This window comes from Syngnathus leptorhynchus, chromosome 11, assembly GCF_054491065.1.
Source record: "Syngnathus leptorhynchus isolate UIUO chromosome 11, UIUO_Slep, whole genome shotgun sequence".
NCBI classification, from domain to species: Eukaryota; Metazoa; Chordata; class Actinopteri; order Syngnathiformes; family Syngnathidae; genus Syngnathus; species Syngnathus leptorhynchus.
This window is the reverse complement of record NC_141205.1, coordinates 11,487,028-11,514,440: the sequence shown is the minus strand read 5'-3', so window position 1 is coordinate 11,514,440 and position 27,413 is coordinate 11,487,028. Positions and strand designations below refer to the sequence as shown.

The 27,413-nt window shown below is 42.9% G+C and overlaps 1 protein-coding gene across 2 annotated transcripts in view; it reads left to right on the top strand.

The window, feature by feature from the left end:
* igsf21a (immunoglobin superfamily, member 21a) overlaps nucleotides 1-27,413 on the top strand; it is a 101,598-nt gene that overhangs the window by 50,931 nt on the left and 23,254 nt on the right. For both annotated transcript variants that reach the window (XM_085924180.1, XM_085924179.1), the window contains exons 3-5: nucleotides 1,145-1,266; nucleotides 6,500-6,618; nucleotides 25,331-25,446. In XM_085924180.1, coding sequence (XP_085780306.1) covers nucleotides 1,145-1,266; nucleotides 6,500-6,618; nucleotides 25,331-25,446 — 357 coding nt within the window. The remainder of the gene's footprint in view (nucleotides 1-1,144; nucleotides 1,267-6,499; nucleotides 6,619-25,330; nucleotides 25,447-27,413) is intronic.

The following is a 27,413-nucleotide window of genomic DNA, read 5'->3' as shown; positions in this document are numbered from 1 at the left end:
TTTATCGCAAATGGAAACTCAAGCCAATGTAACTTGGACTTGCGTTGGCTCAAATCACTGTTTTGATCACTTGACAGGAACTAGGAGATTTGAAACTTGATCTATTTAGGAGTGAAAGACGTGGGACATGACTTCAGACAAAAGGATTTGGTTGAAAGATAGAGAAGAAAATAGAAAATTGATTCTAATATGCCAGCATTCCGAATGACGAGACAAGATGTCAAGATTGTGAAGACTGTCAGTCAGTCAGTCAGTCAGTCAACCCCTCAAAGGAGTCGACTCAAACCTTTCTTCACTTGGCACATGCTGAAACTGGAGACTTTGTTGAAACTTGGTCTCATCTCTGTAATCATCCTACTTTTAGTTTTTGCTTGCTAAGCTCTGAGCCGATGATTTTTCTCCAGAGGAAAGCGGTTCTCCGTAAAACATTTGTTTGCTCTTGTAAATACGATTTGGCTTTGTCTTTGTGTGTACACTATAACGGCTAATCAAGACGTTATTTACCCGAGAAAAGGGGATTGGCTTGATGTGAAGGATACCTTCTAAACTAGAAAAAGGCAAAGAGGGCTTGCTTCCAGGCCCACCAAACAATTTTCTTCTTCAAAGCAGCATTAGCGGCTCCATTAAAATCCTGTCAGGCTTTTTTTTTCCTTTTATGGCAGCTTGAAGATTTTGGGGAAGAGAAGAAATCACTGTCATTCACATGCTAAGTGACTTTAGCAATCCTGTGGATGTTAGTGGAAGGAAAGAACGACTCTATCATCTATCGCGCTGCCCGTGAAAATAAAAGGATGAGTGCAGCCCTTTGAATATCCTTCTTAGAAAGCCATTATTTGTGCAGAATGCAACACTCTCAATGCCAATCGTGTCTGCACATTTAACCGTGTACACACTGGAGAGACTCTCGGATGCGATCCAATAAGCAGATGTTGGATGAGCCGGCGTTGCTCCGAGCTCTACGGACTTATCATTCCAGAACATTAATCAATGAGGCAATTACACATATCTCTTCCACTCTGGACCCCGTGGACAACAGGTTGTGTGCCGGCAAAGTTCAAGGTGCAAAAAGGTTGGCCCCGCCCCATCCATCAGCAGAAGAATCACGAGTGTCCTGTCCTCTCTCCCCTTTCTTCTCGCTTCACAGGTCACGGACGGGGGCACCATAAAGCAGAAAATCTTCACCTACGACGCCATGTTTAACACCAACTACTCTCACATGGAGGACTACCGCAGGCGTGAGGACCTCGTCTACCAGTCCACCGTCCGGTAAGCCTCATTTCAACAGTAGAATTTACCCTCCAATATCAAATTTGACGTTTTTTCTGCACTTTTTGGAGGCAGAAATACGATACCGCATTAAAAAGTGGACTTCAAAAACCACCAACAGAAAAATAATAAATGCACATATACCCTACAGATATGCTCCATGTAAAGACGAATAAAGCGGTGTATTTGGTCGGATCCACATTTACTGACACAAATGGCCCACTTGTTCCATGAGATGGTCTCGAATAACTTCAACTTTGCGTGCATTCAGCCCACTTGCACTGTTTGCGAAGCGCATACTGTCGACTCCAGTGAATACATTTGCATAAAAATAGTGTGAAAGAGGCATATAGAAAGGCCTTTCACGTCACGACTCGGTCGGGACTGATATTCTTACCGACTTGAGGCTGAGATTTCATCAGTAATGAGGACATTGAGCTTGGGTAAACACTAATTACAGACTCTGTTGAAGATAGAGGCTTCGATCTTCAGGAATCAGCAAAACATCTGGCCCCAGTGTTCTCTTAGTGGTACTTAAATCTCTGTTAAGGTCCGCACTGCATACTCAAGAATAGGTTTCTATGCGAGCGAGTTGGAGTTAGACGAAAAGAAAGTGGGTGTCATCTCCTTGGAAACATGTTGTACACAGATTTCAGGGTTGCCTTGGGTCTCAAAGCAATGCCCAACATCTGCTTGAATGTCTACTCATTTTGAGATCCTGCTGCTTTGGTCCACCAGCTGATACAAACACGTTCAACAGGTACACGAAGAACGGACCGCATGTCAAATTTATGGCTGCATTTGAATCTGGCTTTCTGTTCTAACAACACCCCTCATCAATATGTTTCATCTTTAATGGTGATTGTGTTTATGTCTCTCGTGTGTTTTCTGGCTTTGTATTCACCCCCCACACAATCTTGTTTGGTGTGATTGCCCAAATGAGGATGATTTATCTGAACAAGCCTACTCTCCCTTTGGGAGGGGAGCATGATTACAATGGGAACGCACACAGAGTGGAAAGAAGTTAGATTTCAAAATAGACATGCAGATAGCAACCACGCTGCACTGACCTTTATTCACATTTTAGGATGCGCATTTTGCCTGTACGATCAGTTCGGGAAAATGATTTTGCAACTGTCAGCCATTCCACGCAATCTTTCAAAGCAACTGTTGATGTTTTTCTCTCTCTGTTCAAGTGCCGGCATCCAGATTAGTTATTGGAAAGATAACAGCGCTCGCGTGGCGCTGATGACACTCAGGGTTTAGAGGACCTATTGTGCTTAATCTCAGATTAAGACAGAGGAAGTCTGTGTGGCTCATATAAAATCACAGAAAAATTACGCCCACAAGAAACAATTTCAAAATGGCTCATCGCAATTTGTGTATGTATTCAATGCAGGTGTTCGCACTTCATGACTCAATTATGAAATACAACAAATTGCAGCCAACCAGGAAATGTTACATGTCATATGGCAATTGGTTTATGCACACTTTCAATTCAAATGGGAAATGAACAAGAATGCAAATCGAAAAATGGCTGTTGTCAACAGACCAGTCAGAAGCCTGAATTGTCAACCCCTGTGATTCCGATTGCTCCCCTGACGAAAAGGTTTTCTTTTATCTCCATGCTCATTGCTGTTGTGTCTACATGTGTCTGAGCGGCGGGATTGAATTAGGATTTACAAGGCAAAGGAATCCCTGGAATGGCGGTATTAATGATTCCCCCACTCCATCCAACAACCCCTTCTCTGTTTTATCACCAAGCACATTTCTCCTGCATTCATGCAGGATTTGAATCTCTGAATGCAACGCTTAGGCTAGCAAACAACAGAGCCGAAGCTTTGTGGCAAAGGAACAGAGGGACGAGCCACATCAGCGCTTCGTCTAATCTAAATCAAACCAATCACACATCCCTCAGCGCTCGCTCACATTATCCTCACCAGTTTTGTTTTGCGTTCTTCCCTCCGGGAGACACACCTGCTGTTTATACCCCTCTCGATGCATGTTGGAGCTAACCTGCATTGGTTGCTATTCCATCCATGAAGCTTAAGGCCAGATAAAATATCTGACACCGTGCTTGTTATTTTGATGGAGGGATTGAGTGAAGGAGCTGCTCTTTTTCATGCTCCATTAGTCAGACTCATATGCTTGCATTAGCGGGCAGCCGAGAGACTCGTGCGGACAGGCCTCCTAAATAGAAAAGAGCTTTCCAATACAACCCCTGGGGAAAATCGATCCCCCTCTGCAGTTTTTTGTGCACGGTTCACCCAGAAAGGAGTTTTTTTTATTCAATACCTTTTCACACCTCGACAAACCAAAATATTAGCACACGGAGACTGACGTGTTGAATTTGTTCTGTCTATGTTTTCTTTTCCTCGATTACATCATGATTATTGGGTTGATCATGTATGGAAGCACTTGTGGCTCGAGCCAAACTTTGGGGGAGTTTTTAGTTTCTGGATTCCCCACTTGGAATAAAAAAAATCAAAACCAAATCAACATCAATTACAGATCATGACAGCAACAACATGGCTTGAGTATTTTTGGAACACACTCTCCTGTCGTGTACATTAAATATATTCACCACTAAGAAGAGTTGAATGACCTCATGACTTGGACAGCACTATACCGCACAGCTGCAACCTTTTTTGATAGTGTTTATTCAGATTTTGGGTGGGTTGGTCATCTTCATAGCCCAAACACGTACATTTGTTTGACTGAAGACTGTGTGTCACGTGATTGCAGCAGTGAGTCGTGAGTCCAGGTTAGGAGACTTTTGTAGCTGCCTCTGAGTTGAGCAAGACCGATCCTAGGGAGCAGCTGTCCTCCCTATTTTAGAAGTGGCCCTCCTCAACACAGCTTATCAGCAATATTGGTAGACGGTTGCTAACAACCCCGATCATTTGAATCAGGTGCATTGAGGGAACAAGCAGAAGTTTCTAGAACAAGTCCCACAGTGATGCCCGAGTACCCAAATTGAGAGTTGATGGTTAGGGCTTTGGGTTAATCTCTTTAAACCCTTGCCCTAACTTTTAACTCAAGGAATGTGCTGACACTGACGTTTAAGCGCAGTTAAATCTATTCATCCATTAACCAAAAAAGAAGTGAGTCTCATCGTTGGTCATCTAACACATGCAATACCTGGCATCATAACTCATGTGAAGATAACTCAATAAAATTGTACAATATTTATCAAGAGTGTTCCAGGTCCTGATTCTCACAGACAAATTCATAGAGTGCACTCATCAGTCTGTCTGAACTCAGAGTGCCCCTTGTGGTCTCCTCACCCTTCTTCTGGCACCTCCTCACCTTGATTTTGTCCATCTCTTCCGTCTTGTCTCAGTTTGAATCCATGAATGTGGCTGTCATGCAGGACTGTGGATTCCAGATCGGGCTTTGTGTGTAAAAACAAAGCAACGGGCTACATCAGCGTTTACTTGGATGTAGCCAGCCAAGACAAAGCCAATTAGCTCCCCTCCGAAGAGACTCACAGTGCTATGCTCATCATTTTATACGATGGCGAGAGCAAGGAAAAAAGAGACTATTTTATACTTATCCCTCGAGGAAGAGGTTGATACAATCTCACTTCATGTCTTGCGGTGCTCACTCTTTGGAATATATCTACTTTAGTTTTTCAAACATTTGTTCATCATTTCAATAAGTATTTGCTTTTAGCGAGTCTTATCTCAACTATGATGACTTCTTGCTTGGGTTGTCTTAGCATAGATGGATGGAGGCATCGGTGGGTTCATTGAAGAATTTGGAAGGATGGGTATTTGCTTGAGAGGTTGAGAAAGGCCTGTTTTTAACTGATATGGCCTCTAGTAAGTCTGTTGGGTCATAACAGATCATATCAAATAGCGTATCTTAAGAAGGAACGTATGATCCAAAGGTATGCAAGAACAAATGAGAAGCAAAAGTGAAATATTATCAGTGTGTTAAAGGTTCTTGAGTCCTTTTCCAAGGCTTTGAAACTCAAGCAACAGGATCTTTCAAAATTGGAGTAAACTGGGAACATTGTTAGACTCTCACATTTAAGTTTCTCATCAGGATTGAGACAATTGTGTAGAACCATCAGAACTATCTCTCCAGCTGCCCATTCCTACACTTTCACTCTTCTGTTCAGCGTTGTGATGACACCGGAACAACTAATCCCAGCTGTCTTTGAGCGAGTGGCGCTCAAATTCGACTAAGTGTAATTGATTCACTCCTGATGATTGCCGTCCGTGGATGAATGAGAAGCATTGGCATGAAGGTCACACATTTTGATAGCAGACAGCAGATGTTGCTGAGGGACGTCTGGATTTTGGTACAAGTTTGGAATTAGACTGCTTGGAATTCATTCAACGTCTACTTTAACTCTGATGTGCTATTTCCATTTTCGCTACTGCTATTGCACCGAGGCAGCCTAATGAGCATTTCTAGCCCTTGGTTGGATGTAGAGGGAGTGGACAATGCATCCTAACAGTGACACGGATTGCGTTAGGGGAGTCCTTCTCCCTGTAAATACACGCATTCCTTTGCAAACAAACCAGAACGAGTATTGTTACCAGTCGTTCTGTCCTTGGACAATCGCGGGTGAGTCACCACAGTACTGAAAGCGATAGTGGACCAACAGCAGCTGCGGCAACAAGGCCGAGATAACATCGAGACACTGCGGATAACCTTGTCGTTATTACTAAATATTTATGTCATGTGCGGGAGCTCAGAGACAGTGTCCTGTTCAATTTTGGAATAACTAAGATGAAGACAGGCTGTATCTGTTGTTTTGGCTGATCATTAAACATATTTATCTGTGAGCTGTACTTAATTTGATGCTCAAGCATCCCTCAAAACAGCCCAGTACTCTTGAGACTACATTCATTCCAACATTCACTTTTTGCAAACAAACAAAAAAGATGGAAGCTGAAAGCAAAAGCTGGTTTCATAACAAAGTGCAGATAAGCTTGGAAAGGAACCTGTTGAGATTTTTGGCTGGAAAATGCAAACTTTCGGGTGCCCATTCTGTGTAATAAGGCTTGTCATGATTTTGTGGACTCTGTGACAATTCTTGATCAGGGAATTATTGAGAAGGAATTGGCATGCTGTCCTTATGCTTGATTTTTTTTCCAGATATGCCAGCATCCTCCCCTACTCCAAGATCAAACATGTTTGTGAATTGTCAAACTGAATTAATATGAATGGAGTTGTTTGGAAAACCAAAGACTGGCTTTAACTCACAATGTTTTCCCAGGCTCCCGGAGGTTCGTATCTTGGACAACGGACCGTACGAATGCCATGTGGGCATCTATGACCGGGCAACCAGGGAGAAGGTCGTCCTGGCATCAGGGAATGTTTTCCTCACCGTCATGTGTGAGTACTACTCTTTGTTGTCCTCTTACATCCTTTTATTCCTGGTCGCCCCCCCCTCCCGATCGTATTCTCAAGATGTTTGGACAAGCCAAGACAAGCTTGCTGGCTATCTTTCAAATGTCAGGACTATATCTGATGTCAGTTTTGCGTGCCCAGACGGGAGCTGAGCTACTTATGCTAATTCTAGCTTGAGCATGTGCCTCCCGTACTCAAGTTAGATCCCAGCTCTTCTTGTCATACTGGTAAGTGGTGGCCAAGGGTCTCCTTTCCATACCTGCGTCGAACGCAAAGGAATGAGTGATGCAGTCGCTCGGACAACCGAAGCGTCCCCCGACTTTCCTTTAAATTAGCTCTCTCCTTGAGAAGAAGACGAATGGCCTCTGGCATGGTGGCTAATTGCCGTCTAAACTGAAACAGAATTATTCATAACCTATTAGTGTGTCAAGTTCAATAGGAAGTAAAAGAGCGGAGGAGGCAAGCTAGAAACCAGAATGAGTCAGGCAGAGGGAAGGAAAAAAAGTTTAATTAATACCAAGCAATACACAGAGTCTTTTAATTTTTTAAAGGGATTCATAAATAAGCGTTATCATTATAATGAATGCCCCTGCCAAGACATGCAGTCATCCAATTTGAAAAGGCTAAACCCTGAACTGCTGCCACCTTCTCCTGCCACCCTCCATTGCCCGCAAAGTTGGAAAAGACCTTGCTTCGCTTCTCCAATGTTGACTCCACTAACAACTCGTTGACCTTAAATGAAATCAAATAAGTCACCTCGCTATCGTGCACAATTGCACCTTCAGCCATAACAATGATTCCTCCAGTGCAATAATGTATAGACCCTAAAATGTAAAGTAATTAAGATTATATTGGATTTTTTAAAAGCACAGTAATACCCCCAGACAGTTCCAGCGACATAATTATGAACATCATTTTTCTACAATGCGCTGTACGCCCATAAGCACCGCCAGCTATTACTCGCTTTTGCGGTGCATGAATATAAATGAAGCGCAGCAAACCATTTATTTTCAAATTCCACAAGAGTACATTCTTACCAAACACAACAAGCAAGTGGTGACCTAGCAAAGCAAGTTCATCTTCCTTTCTTAATTATATTTTATTTGATTATGAGAACAATCAAACTTGACAGCATTGACAGCATGATTTTTTTTCTCTCTCCCTATGATCATATTTTCATCAACGCCAACATCCGAACCTTGGCGGGCGCCAAACGAGATCGCTCGGAGAGCAGATTCTTAGTTTGCATGCAAATGAAGTCACTCGTTGAAATATAGTTCCATCTGTGAGCGCAATATGAAAAATATTGGCATACTTTTAAATAGGTGGAAAAGATTAACTGCACTCTGTTTACAAAGTATCAAGTATAAAGTGATTAGGTAGTCACTGACAACTTCTATTTGTTTTTTCCTGAAAACACTGTTCCCGTGCGGGTTTGACGCCAGGATTCTTGTATGGCGGAATGAGAGCCTTGCAGGAGTATTGTGAACTGTGACTTACTGAGGTCAGGTTTACGTTCCGATGCTCTATTTGTGCTGATGTGTATTCCAGTTAGTCGAGCTTATCGAATGGCATTGCAAGATTTGGCCACAGAGAATCGGTAGCATTTTGCACCCAGGTTATCTTGACGCTGGACTAATACATATTGAGAACTTAAAAATGGGCTTTGCGAAACGAAACAAGAAAGCATTCAAATTTGAATTACCATCGTGCATGTACCATTTCACACCAAGTAATCGTGTTGAACTTTTCACTCGACTCAAGTGTATGTCAATGAATAATGCCACGGTAGTAAGTGTATATGTTTGCCTTTCTCAACATATGTAGCCACGCTTGTCTGTGGCGCCTTTAATTTCGGCGGGATCGACGTCTCAAAAGGACATTATGGTGGCATTTCAGTATATTGTGATTCAATTACGTCGGGGTGAGAGTTCTGACCCGTCACCAATCACCTCAAATAGATATTTCATCGTGCAGACAGAGACATATCCATCTTTATGAAGCTAAGGTCATAATTTCAGGCTTTGCAGCTGAGAGGAATCAATATGTCTTTTGCCAGTGTTGAAGATTGGGTCATTATTTGTTATTACCCAAAGTGATTCCTATGCTACATTGCAAAACTGACAAGGAATGGTCATTTGTCTCCCCGTTCTCCAGTTTGACCTTGAGAACCCCGTTGTCTGCTGACCGCCCTTTTTAACAAAAAAAAAAACTCTTTTCACAACACAGAGAAGATAATACGTTGGTATTTATAAGCAGACGGAGAGGAGTGCTATGATGTGGAGAGGCTAATTACCTGCTCATCGTATAAAAGCGGGATTTGCTTGAATAATTGATGCTCAACTTTAATCAAGAGCTGTGAATATTTCTCCGCTTGTCTATAAATCGCCAGGATTAATGGCGTCAGAGTTACCTTGTATGCAGACGAGCCTGCGAACGGGTCTTGATGGATTGCCAGGGAGAGAACGTGAGGAGAACATGTTGGCTGCCATCGACCCAATGACGGTGGCCTGATTTTTTTCTTCAGTCAAGCTCCTTGCTCAAGGCTTTCTGATTTGTGTAAATTTGTCACTTAGTCGGTTTCATACCTTTTTGTCAATGTCTCAAAGTGTGCCAGCAGGATTCAAGTACTCTGTTTACTTTGTACGGCTCATGCGGAAGGCAACGACGTGACAGTAAGCGTCAAGATGATGCAGCTACAAGCGATGTGCCCTAATTTTATTGTTCTCTTGTCCTCCGGCATCAATGCATCTTCATACTACCAACAAGCCGCCCCCCCCCCCCACTCGTTTTGGTGGTGGTGGGTTAAAAGAAGAAACATACGCCAGTGTGTTTCATTACATCTCTTGACATTCAGTTTAAATGACTGGGTAAAGTGACAGCGCCAATAAAACTGCTGGCTCAGAGCCCCGTGGGGGGCACAAGCAAGAATGAGCAGATGAATTATTAAATGTTTGTCTTTGAGCTAAACCCTGGGGTGATGAGTGAAGCAGAAAATAAACAGTTCACAAGCTTCCTGAAGGATTTTCTCATCCGACATTGAAGTCTTGGTATGCTTGGCTGTGGTTAAGAATTTCCAGACTTCAACAGATATTTATTATTCAACAAAAACAAGTAGTGAAGGTTTAATCAGCGCAACCTCTTTGTGTCGTTTTGTCAAAACTGACCTAGAGCCATTTGGAAACGTTTGTCGCCATCAGCGAGGCAACAATGTGTACCGCCGCGACGACTGCCTTTTTAGTCACTGCTTGTATAGCAAACAGGAAACAGGCGGCGGATGCTTGCATCATCTGCTCCTCAGTTTCTAATCTGTTGCTTTTTTTGAGCGGAGCTTGCACAGCGCTCCATTTGCATGCAGAGAGGTGTATTTGAGACAAAACTAGCAGAGACGGTTTCTAAAATTCCCATACCAAAATTGGCAAAACCAGCAAAAGTGCTCACTGACACCATATGATGGGACTATATGTGTTGATACAATGTGTGCTATCAACTTTTGGCATGTTTGAGTGCACGAGGCTTCTTAAGAAGTGGTCTTAATTGCAACAAGTCTTGACATGCCAGTATTGGATGCCGCGTCTTGATTTTGAGCGTTTGAAATGGAAATTGAGGATGTACAGTGCCGTGGAATCTGTCTGACTGAATTTCTGAATATTGGTTCCAGGACACGACTAAGTTGGAATGTTGGAGCAACTTTCCACATTACTAAAATTATGGCAACAAAATGAATTTGGTGCAGGCTCAAAGTGGCAAACATTTTAATTGTCGTGACAGCTACAAAAAGGAGTTAAATGGTATGAATAAGCGCAAAACTAATTTTGTGTGGTGAACGCAGCGCACTTTACCTGCCAGTCAAGTGTAAAAAAAAATAAAAATAAATAAAAAGTATGCCAAACGAAGTGGTCCCAATGAAGCATCATAACAGATGAAATTGGATCGCATAAAGATCTGGTGGCAAAGCAATCGCTGCCCCGGAGGAGAGTCGCTTCACATTTTCAGTTCATCAAACATGGCTAATTTTGCCGTCTTACCGTGTCATCTCTTCCCGACTCTGCTGGCCTCTCATTTGAAACCACAACCTGCTGCTCCTGTCACTCGCTGGCGTTTATCTTGAAGAGTTTGGAAGAGTGAGTGTGAGCGGTTGCAGCAGACAAACTGCATTGAGCGCTTGTGACATTGAGAGGTATTTATTAAACACCTGTAGGGCGGCGCAGCGGCGGCCGTCTGACGCGTTAATCATCTGGTGCCTGTCCTTGGCCTCAAGAGTGAGACAAATTTCAAAAATCCTGTCCTTAGTGTTTTGCCAAACTACAATGATACAATTAAGTCAGGCTAACAACATAGCCTAAGTAGTATCGTGCATGTTTGCACGTGACCGTGAAGTGATACGTCATTCAAATCTTTTAAAACTGCAAACTCTCTTTTAGCATATGAATCCTTTCGGGGCTCTTTTTCTTGGGCACAGTGTATGCTGCTTTTACAGATCCAAAACAGGCAAAAACATTTTCAGCTTGCCTGCCGGTGTCTGGTATATTTGTGAGACAGTGACAATTGCTTTGTACACAGTGGCATGGGACAATTGAGATGTCACGATTCTCTCTCCCACATAGAAAGAATTTTTTTCTGCTACAACTCTGATACGTCCGTCAATTGCCAGTCGGACGGTCCCTCATCGCCCGTGTTGCTCCCTTTTCACACAGAACAGTGACATGGAAAAGTCGGGTGGTGGAAAGCAATGACCAAGGTTGCTTTTCGTGCAAACTTGTTGGGCCTACTGTGAGCAAATCAGCACAATTTTGGACAAAGAAACAGAGTTAAAAACATAAAAGAATACATCTTCAAAGTGTTCCCAGAGTCTTTTAGCGCATCACTTTAGAATAACCTTGTCTTGTCTTTCATGATTCCTTTCATGGCTCCCTCGCTCATCCTGAGACGTGGATGTCTAATATGGAGCACAACTGCTCCCCTGATGTCTCCTTTTTTGTTCTCTGCACACTGTGAAGTGGAAGCTTAGTTTCCCCCCTTTCGGATGTCTTCTCTCGCTTCCCCTACCAGGACCCTCCTCTCCATCAAGGGAGCCCACAGAGGAGAAGCAGATTAAAGTCCCTCGACCATTTACCTCACTATCACCTTCGCTTGATACCTCGTCTTTTTGCCGCGCCGAGCGATAGCCGTAAAAATAGTCTGGCTTTCACAAGTTTGACAAAACTTATCAGACGGTCTTATCATATTGCTCTTGTGACAGGGAATAGCTTCATCATCTTGAGGAGCTTGTGTGGATTTTTTATATATATTTTTTCTAAATTTAATTAAACTTTCAAGAGACTAACTCAAGGGCATCTGTGACGTGAAGAATGTCAGCTAAAAAGTGCGGCAAAGGATGAAAGAAGGCCTGTGCAACTCGCCCAGGCTCTAATAGCGTTTCCACGGGATGATTTGATATATTTTTATCTGTTCCCGCTGTCTGTTGGAACTTCTTTTTTTTAATTATAACAAAATATGATATGAAATCACCTGTCTGCTGTTTATAGCCAGCTTTGTGATGAATTTCCAGCTGCTCACGGTCAATATCTCTTCGCTATGCTTGCTTATCAGTACTTTTTATTCTCTCTTCCATTGAAGCAGAGATCTTTTATTAAAACAGCAACACATGAACAAAAATTGTGAAACGGTACTATTCAATTGGGATATATTGTTCTGGTCGTGGTTAGTCAGGGATTTCTTTTTTGTGTACTTCAGGTCAATGTGACTTGTTGGAGTCGATTATTATCAGAGTGTTGATGTCTTAAGAGAAGTATTTTTCCTTGTTATTATTTTCACAAGGATTAGCTATAGTCAAGTCATCTGCCAGATGGGGGCACATAAATGTCACTTTGCTTTAGCCTCCCACCACACTTGAGGTGTGAAAAATGTCAGACATTTCCAAAAGAGTTTCTGTCACTGCGGTCTTAGCTCTTTGAGATTTGACACTAATCTTTGATGCACAAAAGGTTTTGGAGACATTCAGAACCCCCCCCCCCCTCGAATAAATAAATTAAAAAACTGCCCTACAACAAAGAAGAAGAAGCTGCGTTTCGAGGCCTGTTAAAAAAAACAATCAATGATGACTGCATGTGGATATTCCTACCAATGGTAGACCGTGCAAGCCCTTCTCTGCTGGCCTAAAAATATCTGAATCACAGACTGATGTTAATTGCCGTAATTTTCGGACTCTAAATCGCTCCGGAGTATAAATCGCACCAGCCATAAAATACTCAATAAAGTGAAAAAAACATATATAAGTCGCACCGTAGTATAAGTCGCACTTTTGGGGCAAATGTATTTGTCAAAATCCAAAACCAAGAACAGACATGAACCAGCAACAACAGGCTAAACGATACGATATGCTAACGTGACATATACACAAACGAGGAGCTGAGAACGGGCCTGACGTAACATTCAGAGTTATTCAAATAAGTATTACAAAAATAACACGTTTATCAAACCATCTGTCACTCCAATTCATAAAATCCATCGATCGTCCTTTATGTAAACAATGTCGTGTATGCGCCGCATATGCGCCGCTGACGTCGGACTCGTAAGTTGCATTTCTAATTATTCCACAGAGCCATATAACGATAAATAAAGTATATTTCAAAAAACAACAATATTATCAAACCATCTGTGTCACTCCTAATCATTAAATCCATCGATCAAATTCCTCGTCCTTTATGTCAACAACGGCGTGCGCGCGCCGCACAGATCTAGTATATAACTATATTGTAGCGTTAACAAAGTACCAGGAAAGACGTGGGTTTGGTAAACGGCTTTTTATTTAACAAAACAAGAGTTCAACGAGCCAACAACTACCGGGCTGCACAAGCAAAGATATTGTTGTGTTGATTTAATAGCTGTCTTGTCACTCCACAATGGCTGAAGGAGGAGAAGAAATGGATTTGGTTGCAGATTTACTGTCAAAGTCATTTTCAAGACGGACATCCCCGTGTCCACTGGTTCTGTTTAACGGACTGTCTCAGCTCTAAAGCGAATTAAAACTTATGCCAGAAATACGACAAGGCAGGCTCGACTTTCGGTATTAGCTTTGATGGCGATAGAAAAGGACTTCTTGATGGAACTGAAACGCACGAATAATCTGTAATAACAAACGGAGTCAGTTGGCATGCGGGTCCTCTCGGCTCATCTAGTGAGGTTCGACAACCGAATTTCGTCCGACATCCGAAGCAAAAAAAACCCCGATTTTTTTGTTCGAATATCGATTTGTTCAAGAACCGGGACGTTCGAAAACTGAGGCTCCACTGTACAATAAAACCGATTCCTTTCATGGGAAAAGTTGTTCACAACTTGTATTCACAACTATCGACTTTTTTGCTGAGGCAAATTATATCACATGTAATCTTTTCCCTTCATATTTGCCATATGCCGCCGCAGTGTGACTTTGGCCGTCATCATGCTGCAACTTAATTGACTGCTGTGTCGACCCGATGAGCCCTCGGAGGGACTGGCGCGGCATCCCGGGGAGTAATGCAGCAAGAGTTCAAAATAACATTAAAAAAGCCAGTCGCAGTGCCAAAGTACTAAAAAAGCCTCATCTTGCCTCCCTCTGGAACCAGTAATAAATTGTTGACTCATGTTCATCCAGTCTGCCTACGGGAACCCCTGAGGATTCACTATTCAGAAAAATAAAATGAATAAATAAGTGAATAAAAAAATATCAATGGTCTACATTTGTCATCTGTAGCAGCAATGGCAAAATAAAATTCAAGAAAAATAATAACTCAAACATTACAAAATAAATCAACAGTATCACACCATACAATTTGTACTGAAGCATTGAATATCAATGAACTAAACAGCTAATTAAATGAAGTAAAAAATACAGCATCATTTATCTTCTGTACAGAGGCAGGCACTGAATTACAATAACATGAACGATACAATAAATATACAATAATAAGTAAATAAATCAACACTATCCGATATAGCTCGCTACATAAAAGCTGACACTGACAAAACTCTGTGTAATAAAGTGAAGTTGTAAAAAATCGCAACATCAACATCATCAAATAGTGTCTAGAGAAACATTCTGTGGGTATGCAAGGGAAACCAATTGTATTAAAAGTTAGACATAATTAATATAATGTGTAATGTGCCAACTCATTGACGGTGTGAATGTGAATGTTTTCTCTCTTTGTGTTTTCTGGCGACCAAGACAAATGTGTACTTCATTCTTTTCACCCAAAGTCAGTTGGCATAGGCTCCCGTTTCTCATCACAGCCTTGAATACAATAAAGAGTCCATAGAAAATGAATAAATTCATTTAATACTAGCGAATAGCAGTGGGCTAAGATATGAATCTTGGGGACACCATTACACGCAATAGTATTCAACAATAATTTTAGTGTTGTTCTGGGATTGTAACCTTTTGTATAATAAAACTCAGGTGGAGTGATTTTTATTTCATGGAAGAATGTGCAGAGCTAAAATTTAAAGTGGGAGTGGGTGCACCGATATACAGTATGCAGCTTCATGTGTGCCAAAGTCAATATGTTTGTCAGATTGCCCCCAACCACGGTAAGCGTGCCCTGTAAATGATTCCTTATTTTCCATATAATGAACTTTCTTTCCCTCTCTCTGCGCTGGCTACACGCCCGCTGCCTGTGACATTGCCTCCAAGCACATTCACACTTTCTTTCTCTTATTATGACTGAATATATGTGGAATCAAAACGGGCGCGCAACCCGATTTGCAATTAGAGCCGAGATATTTCAATCGTTTTTTTTCCTTTTTTCTTTTCTTTTTTTGTTCTCGTTTGCTTTCATGAATATGAACACGTCGCATTTGCTAGCTCACTCAAAGTGACGCTTCAGCCATTACTTTTCATCACATAATTTCGCGAGTGCTTTGTCCAAAGCCTTTTCCAATAATACCTTTCATCTCTCTCAGAATTTCATGTTCGGTAGTCTGTGCTAACAATTTGTGCATATGTTGTGCTTGGAAGTTTCACAGGTGCCCCCAAAAAGCAGATGGCCAATGCCCACACAGAATCAAATACTTTTTGTAATTGACGCCCATTTCGTTTCCAAAAGATTTTCACCTTTACAGTGATGCATTTATTTTTAGATATTTTCTTGCAGTGCTCATCGGTTCGAAGCACTACAATCTTCATAATGTACCATGTAACATATTGTGACTTTAAGCTCTTGGGTGGCTCGAAGCGGCGCCTCCTCTGCGCCGGTAAGAATTGCCAATAATCATCGCAGTGAGAAGAAAACCCGGCAATTTCTCAGTGACTCCAAACGTTGCCGCCGATTTGCATCCGCACGTCTGTCAGGGAAATGGAGAAGTGTGCTTTTGCATGGAAATGTGCTCAGACAAATAACCAACGTACAGACTGCATTATAACACTTCCGCCTTGTTTTGTGTTGTTTTTTTTGTTTTTTTTTCTCCCATTGATTAGCACATGTCACTCAGGTCCTTGAAACAAAAAGCCTCACAGCACGGCCGCTTCCAGACTCACTAGGAGTCTTAAATGCAATTGCTGCTGCATTATTTTACCATTTAAAACAGCTCATCAAAAAGTCTGAGCTCGAAGTAGTATGAATTATTTTGCCAGTGTCGGATGTTGAAAATCGACATTTCTTGGCACTAGCTGTGAACTGACAGAACAACGTAGACTCGCTCACGGTAATGTGGGCCTCGCTTTTTGACAGATGCTACATTGGATTTTATATACTGTATGTTTTACTTTATTAGCCTATCTTCATGCAACAAAGAGCCTTAAACATGACATTTACGGGCTCTCTTCTATTATGCATCATTTTCATTTGTGCCACTAAAACGTTAAGGTCAAGGCTATATAGTAGCAAATAAAGAGGTCACATTTAGCTTAATGCCACTAAAATGTTAAGATCAAGGTGATAAGTCATGATACCATCGTTGAGAGAATGCCAAAAAGTCAGTTATGGCTTTTGCATGTTGAATGCGGGAGTTGCTTCAACTCGCCCAACAGTTTTTCTTTTCATGTTTGTCAACTGTAAATGCCCGCCAAATGGCATAAACACATGAGAGTGAGGGTACCCTGGTCATTATTTCACACTGAACCAAAAACATGATTGACTTATTTTTCACATGTTGCATTTATTTGTAAACCCTTGCATCCTTTGCAAGCAATGCAGTAGACAGCTCTTAAAAAGTTGTTTTTGATACATACTTGAGTTTTGGCAACAAAGGTGTGCATGAGTCACTAAAGAGGTCGGTCAAGAGGTCAGTTATACATGAAGCACAAAAATATGGTCAAAAAGGCAATAAATCAAAAGACATGATAGTTCTCGTATTTGTTTCACATTAGCTTAAAGGCGTATTCGGTAGCAACCTTTTTCAAGGTGACTTTTGGTTGTACTTTTTATTTAATATTTTTAGTAATTTGAAAGCATCCGTTCGCTGACTCCCATCACCCTTTGCAAACTTGTTGGGATTTTCAACTATTAGGCAATTAATTCTAGCCTTAAAAATTTCAAAGCAAAGGCCTCACATCTAATTGAGAAAGTTTCCCAGCCTGCCGAGTGTGAAATGGTTCAAGTACAAAATGTGATTTGTGGCCAGAGTAATTCTCAAGGCTGCCTTAGTCAAAGATTAATTTTGTCAGAAGAGAAATAAAAAAAAAAAGGGGCTAGCTTTAATTTGCTGACGATGGACACTGCCAAACATTGGGGGGGGGTGTCACAAAACATTCAGCCCTGGCTACTGGCTTGCCAACAGCTCACAGTACAATGAGTCTCCTGAAGAATATTTTCAATGCGGAAAGAGCTGTTTTGTTGCTTTGCTAACTGTGCAGCCACAGACGCAAACAAAATCAACACCAATTCATTCATGAATGTTTAGCAGGTGGAAATGAAATCTCATGACCGGGGAGGCTCACAATACTATTTCCATGCATATTGTTATTTTTTTTTCATGTGTAGCACATGTAGACAACTGCTAAGATGACGTTACAAATAACATGCCTGTCTTTACGTGTCCTTGTCGTATCAACTTATGTCTTTCATTGAAGGAAATGTCAAAATGCAAAACATCACCTTTTACAAGTACATCTTTACATCACGTATGCAAAGTGGTGCCTCATACCTTCATCTCCTGGATAAATCCATCTCATCAAAGTTCCCACAACGATAAAGATCTGTAAACTGTAAGCACTTATGTTTAAGTGCTTTGCAAACAAAATGAGATCAACCAAAGAGTCATCTGGCACTTGTCACTAAATGAGTAGGAGAGTTTGCACTAAGAGAAAATTGCCGCAATGTGTTTAAAGTCGTTGTGAGGGGGGAAGTTTGTTCCAATGTTTGCTAGGTAAATGTTGGAAATGAAAGTTGGCAAAATGCAGTTGCACCATGTCTGTCTCTTTGAATGCAGTTTATGGACGATAACTTTTGTTTTAATAGAAATTCACCAATATGATCATTGTATTTTTTTCAAGTGTAATACATTTTTAACAGCAAATTAAAGAGGGCAGGGATAAATTAACAAAAACTTTTAAATGAGGAATTTGCCATTTTGGGGGTGGGTGGGAAACTAACCAATTTACCATTTACCAAAAACCATGAGACTCTTAATTCATTTAAGAGGATTTTTGTTCAAGACAATCATTCGCAACAGCATTAGCACATGATGACAACCTGCTCTGAGTGGCCGATATTTTTTCTGGCAAGGGAGACGTCGTTTTACATCCGTTTGAGGCCGCCGCATGAATGGACAATGGCGTTTCAGCTTAATAATTGAGTGTGACACAATAGAAGAGTCACTTGAGGCCGATCCCGCAACACAGTGCCGCTCTCTCTGCTTAGTGTACAGCGGGATGCCGCAAGATAATATTAGCTGTGACTGCAGTGAGTGGCGCTTGCTCGCATAAAATATTTGCCAAACATAAACACAGCGGGAAATACAGTCATAGGTCGCGATTGCCACTTTGTATCAGTCTAATGCATTTGAGTCGGACACTTCAAGCACATCCCTGGGGAAATTCATGGACATTGCGAAGAAAAGTGCTCATCTGCATTTTGTTCCTTCATCGAGCGTCTTTTAAGATGTTATTCGCACAGTTATTGGAGGTGCTTCAAAGACAACACGCTGTTCCAGCCCAGTGAAAAAATGGTAAACAGCCACCTTGGGGATTTAGCATTAGCCTTAGCGCGTTTCATCATTATTGCAATGTGGACTTGCATTGCATTTGGAATAAAATATCACCGCGGCCCAATAAAAGGCTTCACGCGTGCAGGAATTGAAAAGATCCAAGATGCTGGATGAACTCCACAAAATTGTTGTTTCAATGGAAAATCCTGAAAGAAAAAAATATACACCATCTAATTACTTCTGGACTTAATTGTGCGAGATAACTTACATCATCAAAAGATAAAGGTAATCAACATCATTCTGGTGTATTAAAAAATAAAAAAAACTCAAATCTCTGTTCCACGGTCTCCAATTTGTCTTTGTCATCACGTCGCCATCAACAACCTTTGCGTGTCAGCTTGAAATATGAATTCCCCTCCGCCGTCCTTAGATGCAGCCCGTGTTATTTCCATGTTTGCCGAGCTGAAGGCGTTTGACGTGAATTCTCCCAGCTCGCCCTTGAAATTAGGGGTTGTTAAAAATTGAACACAATCAACATGTCACATGTGCAGCCAAGCCTCGCTGACATTCTTACTCAGAAACTTGTTAGAGACCCCGGCCCCGGCCATATTGGAGATAACTGCACGTCGACTCAACTGCTGCCAAGTAGGTGTGTTGTCGGTCGGGGCTTGAGTGTGTTTTGGAGAAGAGGAAAGGTAAACAGGCGAAACAGGGACAGATTGCTTACCATAAAGCTGGCGTCCTTGGGCAAAAACAAATGGACTTAAGGGGGGAAGGCGCCAGCCACAGCATAATTAATGCCGGCCAGTATGCAGGGTGAGTCCCATCTGCTCGCGTGGAGGCAGAGAAAGAAATAAACAAACAGCTTTTTTGTCCGCTCATAGCCTTCAAACTGCCGTTTGTCCCCTTCGTCCTCATTGCAAAAAGGTTAGGGACTCGAGTCATGGAACTTGACTCAATCTCGTGTATTTTAAAACACCGAAGTAGCTGAGCTAAAAATAATACAAGACTTGACTTTTAGACGTGAAAGACTCGACAAGTCTTTCCTTTTGACAACACATTTGAAAAAGCGTCATTTTCAAAGAAGCGTGCCGCTCGCTTTGTTTTTTTGGAGCAATTATTTTTTGTGTGTGTAGCGCAAGCACACCTGGCAAGCCACCAGTATGCACCCAATTAGGCAAGTAACACATTTGGGTATAAGCATTATGCTTTTTTTAAAATCGGGAAAAGGAGAATGGCACTGTGTCAGGTATTCAGTTCAAGACACAATGTCGAATATCCTGTCACCATAAAACGCACAAAGACAGATACGCTACGTTAACTTTGCAATTTAGACAACTGGTCAAACTATCATTAAACTTCATATTGAGGAATACAATCAATTGTCTTGTTTTGAAAGCATATAAAAAACAATGTGATTATCGATACATTAGAACAGTTTAATTCCTTTTGTGACGACGTGAAATCGTCATTTCCCTACGAACCAGCAGCATTTGCGGACTAGCGGTGCACGCGAGCGCCGCAAGTGTCCTAAAATGACGTCCACTTGAGGGAGGCGAAGCAGCTGCTGTGGCTCAGTGACGCCTCGGTGGCACCATATGCTGTCCCATATGAACACATGGACGCTTTTCTTCAAGAGTAAAATCCAAAGCACACGGGCGCGTTGCTCGCAAGTTCACTGAAATTCCACAGCCGTAATCAATGCACATGCAAGTCACTGGTCATACGTAAACCAAGTGGCCGGTGGTCCTTAAATTGCTATTTGAGGCTTTGACCTATGAAAAACAATTTCCCCTCGAGTCGGAGCTGTTTAAGATGAGGTCTGTTGACGTCTGTTGTATCTCAGGCTTCCAACGTTCAGATTCCAGCGTCTGCCCTCCCAGAATCTGCAAAAGAAGCCTCTCGGCTGTGGCTTTATGTTTTTCTCAGATTAACGGGATTTGGAGCCCGACTGCGTCTTGAGCATTCCTCCGTTGAGTAATTAGCATGTTGCCGAACGTCAGGGAGCAGCCGCATGGCCCGCAGCCGCCTTCCCCAACTTGCCTCACATCCTCCGGCCTGTGAGATTTGGCGGGATCATACAACTGGCTCAAGACTCAAGCAATTAACTTTGAATGGATTAGGTGAAAGAGTCAATTAACTTGCCAATTTGAATTTCTAATTGCTTAATGTGCAGTAATGGATATTTCTCTTTCCACTCGACACCCTGACCCCATCTTTGTGTCTGCAATTTGTGTCTGCAAAGAGGAAAGAGAATTTCCAAAGTTTCCAATTCCCCTTCAACCTTTGATTGTCGTACGTAGGAAACACAAAGAAGCACAAATTGGGTGTGGAGGCAGTGTTGTGACTGAAGGACACTGAAGACTTCCCAGGTCCTTTGTCTCTTAGCATCAGTGTCGCCAAGCTCGGCAGGTAATGGCATCCGTGGCGAGCACTTGCCAAGTGTGGACGCGCCCCCACTCCTGATGCCTCTGCAGACAGGCGACACGCCTCTTTGGTCTCATGCCTAGAGGGACAACATAAAACCGCTGCCATGTCACTAAAAAAGATAAATAAGCCTGCATCCATTCGGGGATACGGTGCTGACGCTTCTACGCACCGCCAGGGGTGAGATGGTTCTGTTCTTTAATCTACCTCACCAAATATTTACAAAGACAGACTTCCGGGTTTGCTGGTGGTTGGTGACGAAGTTCTCAGAGGCGCCTGCCACTGTATGACTAATATTAAATATTTTACACACACATTTCAACTTGTCTTTTTGTTTATGAATGATCTAGCCCATCTATATTTCATTCATGGATGACTGCTAGCCGCTTTAAATGAAGCCCCAGAGACGTGGACTAGAGGCCTGGCTTTTCGTACAAAGGGGATGTTGGGAGTGTTTCTTGCGAGTCCAGCTGTCTCTGGAGCTTTAGACCCCTAATTATGAGTCCAGAGGAAGCTCTCTCGCGGGAGCAATAAATGTTCTCTTGTTCCTATCCCATTTGCCACGTGTTTCCCCCACCCCGCGCCCCCTCCCTCCCTTTTCATGCTGATTGATGTCAGGGCAAAAGAGCAAAAGGACAAAGAAGAGGAGGTGAAAAGGATCATGGAAGGGAGTGAGCGAAATGGATGCTGGGGCAAAAGGACTGCGCCGCCTGCATAGTTTGTGAGCGTCGAGTGGCCCACACAGCCGCCTAAAAGCCGACAGTCGTCTTACAGAAAACAAGTGGCCGCAGTATATTTACTTGACCTTGAATGAGGCTTGACACCATCAGGATTTTTACCATCACTGATCAGTGAGTTAAAAAAGAAAAATAGAACATATATAATTGACACCCACTGAAATGCATTGTGGCCTAGGCTAATCTGACCCTAAAATAAAACCTAAATTCTTGGAAAATATTGGGAACCAAAAGAAAATTCAATTAAATAAAAGCTTAAGAGATACAAAAGATGTAAAAATATAATAAATGTATTTCAAATATTTGTTTTTATATATTGGATGTGATGATGACTCATTAGCTTTCTCTCACTTGACACCAATTTCATCTTTCCAATTAGCCACAGCCATCTTCTGACATAATATAAATCCATGACATATGAATCCACAACTAGCTGAATGTTCAGCAGGGAGCTGATAATGACCTGCATAGAAATAAATAGGTACTAACATAAATTGCAAACCACAACCTGATAGACCCTGTCATCACTTGAATAAAAAGAGCTCTCAGCTTTCTGTATCCAAGGTCCTCTGAATAGCCGGTTGAAAGAATTGTTTCCAGTTACAAAGAACATTATTTTCACCAATGGCCTTGATCGACGTGCTACTTTGCAGAGTGTAACATCACATGTGACCGTCTGCTTTGCTCCATTTTTGCGGGGAAACCATCATTTGAATCCCGAGCCAGAACTAATCATCTCGGCAGCACCGTGCCCATATGCTCTCATTTAAGAATATAAGATGGGCAGCCGGAGTTATTGGCGTTAATGAAAACATAGCCGGTGCTTCTCATCTGCCCAAATCACATCAGCTGCACCTGCACACCCAAAGCGGGTGTGCAGGTGCAGAGGATTCCCTCGGCGAGGCATGGCTGGTAATTGCCGGCAACATGCACGCAAGCTGTCCCTGGCGTGCACCTTCCCAAAATAATACGAGAATAACACAAGATGCAACAAGTCGCCCCCAGCGTGTCTATTAGCGTGATATAGATAAAATACAGGAAAGGCGCGTTGTTGTTTCGATGCCCCTTCCCCACAATAAACACAGTAAATTGTGGGACAGATAGTAAGGACACAAATTGGACTTTTATCGAGGATCCAAAAGAGCAGCTTTCTGCCGAGATACCAATCTTGACTGTATTGTGCACGTTCACGTCTTTGGCCACCGCCAGCTCAGCTTTGTTGTTTAAATGGCCTGTGGCACAGCAGCCATTTTCACAAAGCAAACCAGTATGGCACGTTCAGATAGCAGGATTTGGGCAAAAATCAAGGCAAAAAAGCTCCACATATTAATTCATTTGCTGCCGTGGATGTTTTTATTCGGAATACAACTGTTGACTGCTACTGATGGACTTATTCGTCAAGGATATTCTTCAAATATTATTTTGGAATACTTGTAACACTGTCTGGCAGTGGTCTTCAATCCTGGTCATCAAGTTCTGGTGCCTTGAAGTTTTTAAGGCATTTTTACAGGATAGTTAGTCTTGAATTGAGGTTCTAAACCAGTGTAATGGTTTAAGGCAGCGTTTGGGAATGCCGTGGGATGTAGCCTTAAGGACAAAAATGAAGTCCTGCTACTGAGACATTGTGACAGTCTTGAATAAATTCCGTCTTAAAGCAAACAGAGAGGACAAATGAATGCCATATCTGCAGGCGGCGTCACAAGAGCTCACCTGATGTGAGTCAACGTGATGAACAATTCACGGCAAAATATCAGAAGCCAAGACAATTGCGATTCCAGCTGAGATGTTTCTGCCTCTGCGCTGCATGAAAGCCGAGCTGCTTTCATTATGTCGGCGGAAAGCGAGAGTTGGAATTTTTAAATCCGCGCTTCGATGTTTAAAGATTTATTTTTCCCAAAAGTTTCTGGCCTTTTGAAATTTCCCTTTCTTTGAAAAGTTTTCATCTTGTTTTGCACAGCCGGCCGGCCCTGCTGCTTGAACATGTCAGCTGCGTTCTGACTGTGATGCGAGTGAGTGCATGACATGCTGAGGAACCGACCCGATCGAGGCAAGAACGCAGTCGCAGAGCTCAAGTAGCGACTCGGACAAACGGCAGAATCTGCGTCCGGGCTATTATTCTGCCGGCGACGCTCGGTCTTGTGTGGTGGGAAACAAGAGCGTGTCGTGATCAATTATTCATTCCTGCAGTTTATGCGGCAACAAGTCAAGAGCGCTGCTTGCTGGCAAAGGTACTTGTCAGAGGATTAGAAATGATTATCTGGCCTGCCAAGGCTGGGATTTGATAGTTATTGTTGGTATTATGAATATTAATATCAAATTCATGAGAAAACTCTTTCCTCTTAAGAGCCAAATAGATTGTAATGTGCCGTTATGCCTTCAGTACAGTATGGAAGGAATTTAGGTGAGGTTTCAACCTGGGTTGGGCTTTTGAGACTGGATTATGTTTTGAAACAAGGCTTGAGGTTTCAGCCATGGTTGTGCTTTAAAACAAAGGCGATGGTTTTAAAGGCCGGCGCATGGTTTGAAAATAAGTCTTCAAGGCAAGGAGCCAGTGTTGTGTCTCTATTTGCGTTAAGTATATTTTGTCGGCAGGTCGCGCTACGCCGTGTTGGCAGGAAGCTAATGGAGTGTCCTAAGGTTAATTTACAAGCATATGAATGCCATCAATAAGCAATTAAGGGGTGCAGCCGCATGAGGCATGCGGCCCAGCGGCCAAATCCCCAACCTGTCTTTAATCAATTCATTGCTGTGACATGTCTCTTTAAAAGCACCTGATAGATTTACGCATTAAAGCCGCCATCGTGACCTTTTCTCGTTATCCCGCGGGGGCCACCGGATGGTTGTCTCTGACGAGAACGCCAAGTCAGTTCATCAAACCTTGGCCTGGGTTTCAAATTTGAGTTTCAAGACAGCCTGACCAGGGTTAAGCTGTCAGATTGCAGTTTTAAAGTAGCTTATCAAACTTGGATTTAAAGCTTGGTTCATTGTTTTAAATATTGCGTTCATGACGGCATAGTTTTATCAGCTGAGAGCTTTTCTGAGTGACTGCGTCAACCTTCCGAATGAGGGAGGCTTCAATGATCCGCTCGATAAAGATGAATAAAAAAAAAGCTCATAAAAGCTGAAGGATGCTTTTATTTACACGCCCGCCTCCTCGAGCCCCCTTCCTCCCCTCCGCGCAAATAAACTCTCGGCCCTTGACTCTTCGTAGATATTTCCCTGAATCAGCTTTGAAATATTCATGTTGCCATTTAAGCAGCCTCGGCGGGTGTGAGGCTTTCAAATTGGTTTATTCAAGAAGCTTCATGGTATGGGTGCAAACTAGAAACGGGCTGTCAATTTTGGGTTCCAACATTTTCAGACAGTCATATGTTGAATTTATGTGTGCGTTTGTGTTTGTGTTCCTTCAGCTCCTCCAAACAACATCTCAGTGGTGGCCGAGAACACGCCGGCGCCGTTCAGTCGATATCAAGCCCAGAACTTCACACTGGTCTGCACCGCCAAGGGAGGGAAGCCCGCACCCTCCGTGAGTTGTCACTGCTGCTAATACTGAATAGTCCATTTTGTTAGAACGTGAAGGTCCGGCCCCATGGTACGCTGACAACACAGACGACTTTGCAAAGATGTCATACGAGGGTGAAAGGCAGTAGTGAAAAAAAAAATGCTCTTGCAAGACATCATCAGGCCTTGGAACTGATTCTGTGCGTGCCTTGAAATGTCTCAAGACAAAGAAGTATGCAGACATGAAGAGAAGCTTGATGTCAAAGAAGGTAGATTGAATAAATGCTCACACGTTTTCCTAAATAACTTGACTTTAAGGAAACAGAGGCGGAATCATTCACATTCTACGCTGACTTCTAAAAAGGAACTGAGTGGTTGCCATGGCGACCACCAAAAAATTCTGTGATGTGAGTGGACTAAAAGAATCAGTAGACCAGGTGTGAAAGGGACTCACATTCACTGTTTGATTAATTGAATAATTGCGGTTTCCTGGTCTATTTTAGAGTTTCTAGTTTGGGTTTTCAATCAAGGCTTCAAGCCAAGGTTTGAGTTTCACGAGTATGGTGTCAAATGAACCAAAAATTAACCTTTGGTGTTTGAATGGCCATTTCTTAAAGCATCGTTGTAACATTGCATATGTTAGCCAGTCTGGCATTTTCTTTGAGGTTTCTTTAACGGTTAGCATTAAGCCCCTCCGTGAGTCGTCACCTTATCGTGGTGGAGGGGTTTGCGTGCCCCTATGATTGTAGGAGCTATGTTGTCTGGGAGGGTCACCCATGGCAAAAGGGTCCTAGGTGAGGGGCCAGACAAAGCACGGCTCAGAAGACCCCTCATGATGAAAAAGACAAATGGACCTAGTTTTCCCTCGCCCGGACGCGGGTCACCGGGGCCCCCCTCTTGAGCCAGGCCTGGAGGTGGGGCTTGAAGGCGAGCGCCTGGTGGCCGGGCCTTCGCCCATGGGGCCCGGCCGGGCATAGCCCGAACAGAAAACGTGGGTCCCCCTTCCCATGGGCTTACCACCTGGAGGAGGGGCCAAAGGGGCCGAGTGCAAAGTGAGCTGGGCGGCGGCCAAAGGCGGGGAGAACCTTGGCGGTTCGATCCCCGGCTGCAGAGGCTGGCTCTAGGGACATGAAATGTCATCTCTCTGGCTGGAAAGGAGCCCAAGCTGGTGTGTGAGGCAAAAAAGTTCTGACTAGACATAGTCGGACTTGCCTCCACACATAGTTTGGGCTCTGGTACAAGCCCTCTCGAGAGGGGCTGGACTTTCTTCCACTCTGGAGTTGCCCATGGTGGGAGGCGTCGAGCAGGTGTGGGCATTCTTATTGCCCACCCGGTGAACGAGAGGGTAGCCTCCCTCCGCCTTCGGGTGGGGGGACGAGTCCTGACTGTTGTTTGTGTCTACGCACCAAATGGCAGCTCAGAGTACCAGAGTAGAAGTCTGGGAGTCCCTCCTAAAGCTGCTGCCCTCGCGACCCGACCCCGGATAAGCGGAAGAAGATGGATTAATGGATGGATCGTTAGCAGTTATATTCAGTGCAATACAACAGACAAGTAACTAATTTCAAAGGGTCCACCTTTTTACTCATTTTCATCAAACTTTCAAGGCTTATGCCTAAGTGGAACAATGATGAGTTTGAGCAAAAACCCTGGATTCTCCTTTTGTGAGCTCTTTCAAAAAAAAAATGAAGGGAGAGCAATTATTGTTTGTGTGTAGGGGTAGAAGTAGATATCTACTGCTCACTACTTGCTGATTGAACAAGGAGCATGCTCAATCACTTGCCATAAAAATAACAACACATCACCATTTTCTGCTTTTCTAAGCAATTGTGCTATCAGCGTTCTTCCAGTGTGCGTGCACGCCCACGGATCATAAATAGTGTGCGTTGCAACTTCGCAAAAGTCAGCCAACTTCATCGAGTGTTTTTGTCAAAAAGCTCATCAGCCAAACATATTCACACCAGCGGATGTGGCCCGCTCACACGCGCGCACGCG